The sequence below is a fragment of the Phaseolus vulgaris genome, chromosome 11 (genome assembly GCF_000499845.2).
Source record: "Phaseolus vulgaris cultivar G19833 chromosome 11, P. vulgaris v2.0, whole genome shotgun sequence".
In the NCBI taxonomy this organism is placed as follows: Eukaryota; Viridiplantae; Streptophyta; class Magnoliopsida; order Fabales; family Fabaceae; genus Phaseolus; species Phaseolus vulgaris.
In genome coordinates, this window is record NC_023749.2 from 39,082,995 (window position 1) to 39,089,311 (window position 6,317).

Consider the following 6,317-nt stretch of genomic DNA (forward strand, 5'->3'; position numbering starts at 1 on the left):
ATCCTAACATGTGTAAGTGGCGACGAGTGTACCAGGATAATGGCGGAGCTCCACGAAGGCATTTGCAGGAGCCACGTAGGGAGAAGGTCTTTAGCCTCCAAGGTGATACGCGCAGGCTTCTTCTGGCCAACAGTAAAAGAAGATTGCGCGCGACATGCCCAGCGCTGCAGGCAATGCCAAAAGCACGCCGACTGGCACAAGGCGCCACCAGAAGAATTGCGATCCATATACAACCCGTGGCCTTTCCATACATGGGGAATCGACATCCTGGGCCTGTTCCCACTGGCAATCAGGCAGATGAAGTATTTGATCGTTGCCATCGAATACTTCACCAAATGGATAGAGGCAGAGCCCGTGGCACAGATCACCGCGCACAAGGTCCAGCATTTTGTGTGGAAGAACATTGTGTGCCGCTTTGGCGTACCTAGGCGGCTGATATCCGATAACGGAACCCAATTCGCCAGTCAGCAGTTGAGAAACCTATGTGCTGAAGTAGGCATCAAGCAGGTGTTCGCATCAGTTGAACACCCCCAGACTAATGGGCAGGTAGAGTCGGCAAACAGAGTTTTGCTGAGAGGGCTAAAGAGAAGGCTGGAAAAGGTCAAAGGAGCGTGGGCGGAGGAGGTGCCAAGGATCGTGTGGGCATACCACACCACGCCCCAATCTTCCACCATGGAGACGCCTTTCAGTTTGGTGTACGGGTCGGACGCGATGATTCCGGTAGAAATACATGAAAGCTCACCACGTTTTCAAAACTTTGTGGTGGAGGAATCCAATGAAGAAAGGCGGGTAAACCTGGATCTACTGGACGAGGCCAGGGAAGAAGCCAGAATAAAAGCTGAAGCGATGAAGAGAAGAGTAGAGCGACAATATAGCTCTAAGGTAAAGCCGCGACAGTTTCAGATCGGCGACCTAGTGATGAGGAAGGCCCACCCATACGAACTGGAGAATAAGCTGTCTCCCAAGTGGATCGGACCCTTCAGAGTCACTGAGGCTAAGGGCAACGGTTCGTTCAGCCTAGAGACCTTGGATGGAGGTCCTATCCTGCACAGTTGGAATGCAGCCAACTTAAAATTTTATTTTAGTTGACTTATGTAAGCAGCCATGTAACAATTTAGTTAAAGGGGATACTCTTTTTCCCTCTCGGGGGTTTTTTAATGAGGTCACCCGAATAAAAGAAAAAACAAGTTTGAGGAAAAGCCGTGCTTTGGTTTTCAGCCTTTATCTTTCTCCGTTTGAAGTAATGTGAGGCGTCGCCAAGAAAGAAGACGTCGCCTAGGTGAAGGCGTCGCCAAGAAAGAAGGCGTCGCCTAGGTGAAGGCGTCGCCAAGGGAGAAGGCGTCGCCTAGGTGAAGGCGTCGCCCGGAGAGAAGGTGTCGCCTGAAGGCAGGCGCCGTTGAGGAACCTGACGAAGGAAAAGCGCACAATATGCGAAACGTATGCAAAGTAAAGCGGCGTTGCAAAAAATCAAGTACGATATAGAAAAGTTGATGTTACAAGCAATGTTCGATACAATGGGAGTAGCGCAACTGGGGCAAATATTACAGATCATGCAAAAACACGAACGAGCCACTTCTCAGTGGCCATCGGAGTCAGCACTGGAGGAAGGCGAAGCCCCGATCCCAGCCCGCAGAGCTCGAGTGAGTCGTGCCCTCCTCTCTTGGTTTATTTTCGAACCTGCACCAAGGGAGATGAATGTGTCAGAGGCACCATGACGCAAAACAAGCACAGATAGAAAGCGATAAAGGCGGAAGTCTCTAGGGCAGTTACTCATACCTATATACTTTTCGAGAGTTCCAGCGTTGAACTCCAAGCTGATCAAGGTGGCGGAGTCAAAACTTCCCGCCTCAGCAAGAATCCGGCAAGCTATTTGATCACTTGGAGCCAACTTCTTGAAGGGTTTGGTTTTGAGGGCCTTCACCTCTCTCACCCAGTACAGAGGGAAACCATCCAGAGCGGTGGGAACGAGGTCAGTGCAGCAAATCTTGAAGAACCCGGTGAATGAGTTTTGGAAGGGGGTTAGGAGAACTCTCCCAGGAACGTTGCTGGAAGGGGGTCAGTGCCTTTGCCTCTTCACCTCAAAGAAGTGGAGAAAGAGGTCAACCGAGGGTGCACAACCCAGAAACCCGAAGAGGATGTCAAAGGCTTTGACAAAGGCCCAGCTGTTGGGGTATAACTGGGGGCCGGAGCGACATTGATCTCCGTCAGCAGTTCCTTCTCGAACCGGGAGAAGGGCAGGCGCACGCCGATGGTCTTGAATACCACCTGGTAAAAGTAGAAGAAGGGGACCCCTTCGTTGGCCCGATCGTCCCACATACTGGCTCCCCTAGAGTGCAAGGGGGCACAGCAATGTCGTCATCATGCCTCCTCGCGAAGGCACGGTGATCATAGGAACATGAATCCCCTTTGTGTTCCCTTATGGCCCTGGAGGTGAGTAAGCATGAGCATTCGTCAAGAAGCTCACTCGAAGCCCAAGGGTACAGGTCCTTGGGATTGACCCTGGGAGAAGTAACATATGAGGACATTCTTTAACAAGATCAGGGATTGTCGAAGGCGTATGACCCGTCGGGAACGCAAGAGTTGAGCGTTGGTGGGAGCGAACGCTGGAAGAACCCTTCGCGAAAGGAGGAAGGGTGCAAGAAGAAAGGGTGCAAGAATAGAAAGTGTAAGTAGGTTACGAAGAGTGCAGAAATGATGAGAGCAGTTTCAGAGTTTGAAGAGTTAAATAAAGCGGTTAGAGCGCCAAACGACGCAAGTAGAAGTATTGCAGTTAGAGCATCAAACGACGCGAATGGATGCACCGCACGATTGAGCCACGTGGCAGAAGATGAAAGAATGGCCCTGGCACCGCTGGTTAAACTCAGAAAACGTCGTATCAACAGAATATCCAGTGGTACGATGCGCCGTCGAAAGTGGGTCAGGGGCACAGTAGGAGTCCGAACTCAGTCCAATGACTGAATGTCCCATCGGCCATACAAGAAGCGCCACGTGGATCAAGTCGAATGACTAAACGTCCCATCAGCCATACAAGAAGCACCACGTGGATGGCACGTGGATGTAAGGACGCAAAGGGCGATGCCAGCGTGATGTCTCGGGCGTCGCCAACCAAAATATCAGCAGGGTCGCCTCCCCGATACCCACAGGTAGGAAAGACTGTGGAGGGAGACGAAATCGAAGAGGGCAAAGTTAGTTACTGGCATCGCCTCCCCGATACCCACAGGTAGGAAAGACTGTGGAGGGAGATAAGACCGCCAAACGCCAGCGAATCGCTGGTAGGGTGTTCCCCGATACCTATGGGAAGGAAAGACCATGGAGGGAACGACCCCCCCCCCCAGAGCACTCGGCGTTTTAGACACCCGGGGACGATACGGCGCTGCTGTAACAGGCCTCTCCTTAGGCGTGGGCGCCGGGCGTTAAAGATCAAGGAAAGAACCGTTTCGGTGTTAGAGACACCCCGTGGACGATACGGCTTCACTAGGTGAGCCTCTCCATGGGCGTGGGCATTGGCACGTGACCTTTCCCCGGGCATACAAGGCCGCCCAACGAAGCGAAAGAAACGAGTATAATACAAGCAAAACAACCGAAGCACGCGAAGGCAAAGAATGAGAATAAGATCACACAGGCAGAATTCTACATCGCAAGGACACGAAAGTAATCATACAAAAACCCAGAGCTGTAACAAGCGCGTAGACAGTTCAAAGAATCACAAGTTTAACAGAAAGAGTAAAAAACAAAGGTAAAGCGTAAAGGAATAAAGCTTGAAGGTAAAGGTGGCGGGTGAGAGACAGCGGTTCAGTCATCCAAGTCCATGGGCACGACCTTCCCGTCGACGACATGGTGTGTGGGGTCGCAGTTTGAAATATTGATGCTAGGGTTCTCGCAGGACGCCTGAGTCAGAGCCTCTTGGAAGCCCTCTTCAAACGCGCCCGCCATCTCCCCAGTCAATTCTTGGACCTCCTCCTCTAGTTCCGCAACCCTAGAGTCCTTGGATATCAACTACTTCTCCAGAAATTCCTTCTCCACGCGGAGCCTGTTAGCCTCGGCTTGGAGAAGGCTCAAGGCTTCGACCTTCGCAGCCAAGGCATCCTCTCTCTCACCTAGCTTCTGCCTCCAAGCAGCATCCAGTTCTTCAAGTTTCCTTCGCTGCACTTCGGAGGCAAGAGCCGCCTCTTGGAGGCCAATGCTTTGGATTTGGTAGGAGGTGAGCTGTGCCAGTTGATCGGCATGCGCCTGTTCGAGTTCACGCGCGTACGCCTCAGCCCCCTCCCTACCCTCGTGGGCCAGTTTTAGCAAAGATTGGGAAGTCTCCTCCTTGAGCCCCCAGTTTTGTTTCTCCTCCTTCAACGCTCCCACCTCTTGTCTCAGTTTGCGGAGAGCCTCCCTCCCCTTGATAGCGTTTCGAGCCTGGGTACGCCATTTGAGTGCCACCGCCAGGAATGCCCCCATATAATAAGGCATGCCTCCCCCCTTTTGAGGATCAGTCAGCGACATTCCTTCGGTGAAACCCTGCGTCAACTCCCTATGAATGGGGCGAGGAATTCGGGGTTTGCGAGACGTCGAGGCAGGGACTGATACAGGAGGGGCGGAGCCCGAGGCCTCAGCTGCGTCACGATGCGGCAACGGCGAGAGCGAGGGAACCGAGTCAATCCTTTCTTCTCGTTCCTCGTGGGCTGGTGGAGGGGGAGGTGATGTAGCAGTAGGGGGATCGTCCCTGAAAGAGCTCCCACCACCGGGAGACGCGGCTGATGAGGCAGGAAGGCCCGTAGCCCTCCTCTTATGGGAAACCAGGGCAGTGCCCGAGTCTTCGCTGTCAGAGTCTACTATCAGCACCCTTTTTCCTTTGTTGGGGCGTGCTGGGGCAGAGGTCGACGCCATGGCTAACGGAACCGCGACAATGGGAGGAGGAGAAGCAGATGGTGGAGGAGTCGGCAGGGAAGCGACGGTGGGCGCGTCAGAGGCGACGGCGTCCCCACCCTCTTTGGCAGATTTTTCCTTCTTCAAAAATTTGGCAAGAGCAAGCTGCCTCGAAGAAGTCATCACTGAACCTGCAGCAGCGAAGAGTAGTAGAGCAAAGATTAATTCAGATAAAGTAGAAGGGGGGTGTTATAACCAGACACGCGCAGATAACCACAAGGGTTCAAGCAAGCAAGTGAATCCGTATAATCACAGCAGCTAAGGCAGTGTAAATAATCAAGGGCAGATACCAAAGTAGGTAGAGAGCCCATGGGCGTTGAATTCGTTTGCGATGAGTTTGGCGGTATCGAAGACTACCCCCAGCCCCTCCAAGGCTTTGCACACGTCCCGATCGGCTGGGGCGAGCTCATCCAAAGCCAGGGCCTTCATGGTTATGGGCTTATCCGTCCAGTATAGGGGAAAGCCCTCTAGGACGGTAGGATCGCGCTTGGTCGCACGTACTTTGAAGAACTTCCCTTTCCATCCTTTGAACGAATTTTGGAAGAGCGTAAGGATGATGCGCCTGGCGATGCCAGAAAAGCTCATCCATAGGCTCTTCCCCTGTTTCTTTACCTCGAAAAAATGAAGAAAAACGTCCACGGAAGAGGGGACACCCAGATATCCGCAGAGAATCTGAAACCCCCTTACGAAAGCCCAGCTGTTGGGGTGGAGCTGAGCTGGGGCGGTGTTTATCTCTGTAAGCAGTTCCTTCTCGAAGGAAGTAAGAGGCAGACGCAGGCCCACTCTCTTGAGTACCATTTGATAACGGAAGAAGAAGGGGCTTCCCCCAGTGTCTCTTGAGTCCACACAAACGGGTATCCCAGGTCTCACCCGGCATACCAGGACGTGGGAGTCGTGATTTTTATGGAAGGCGTTGAAATTGTAAAGCGCAGGGTCCCCCCTGTGGGCCTCCACGTCCTCAACAGAGTTTAGGGTGGAGCATTCGTCGAGGAGATCATCGGGGGCCCAGTCATACTCTCCTTTATAGTAAGACTTAGGGAGCGGGGGAGGCGCGGCGGTCTTAGTTTTCGCCATTGATGCAAGAGCTGAAGATCAAAAGAGAAAAGAAGGGGTTCAGAGAAAAAGGGTTGGGAGAAGAAAAAGGGAAAAAATGGGGGAATCCTAGGAGAACCCTACCCACACGAGAGAAAAGAGGAACGAGAGGAACGGAGAAGCATACAAACGATATCCAAAGAAATGTAGTAACATGGACAGTCCCAGGCAGTTCATGCAGTAAAGGGAAGCATCAAGGAGAGGAAAAACCGTACCTTTGGGGGTTGAAGGGCGTGGAGAGCGGAAGCACGAAAGAGCAGGGGTCGCGAGAGAAGGGATTCGAAGAAGATGAACAGTGAGGAAAGGCAAAG

The 6,317-nt window shown here is 52.7% G+C and overlaps 1 protein-coding gene across 1 annotated transcript; it reads right to left on the reverse strand.

Annotated features, from left to right (window-relative positions):
- Positions 1 to 3,996: 3,996 nt before the first annotated feature.
- Positions 3,997 to 5,791, reverse strand: LOC137807139 (uncharacterized). The gene is made up of 2 exons (XM_068607614.1): positions 5,527 to 5,791; positions 3,997 to 5,045 (listed from the first exon to the last, which is right to left on the reverse strand). The coding sequence occupies exons 1-2, from the start codon at positions 5,789 to 5,791 to the stop codon at positions 3,997 to 3,999; spliced, it is 1,314 nt and encodes a 437-aa protein (XP_068463715.1).
- Between the last annotated feature and the right edge of the window lie 526 nt (positions 5,792 to 6,317).

Coding starts and splice junctions, on each gene's coding strand:
- LOC137807139 (XM_068607614.1), bottom strand. CDS start 5,791: ATGCCGGGTGAGACCTGGGATACCCGTTTGTGTGGACTCAAGAGACAC. Junction 5,046..5,526: donor TTTTTCTTCATTTTTTCGAG/GTAAAGAAACAG, acceptor TCGCTGCTGCAG/GTTCAGTGATGACTTCTTCG.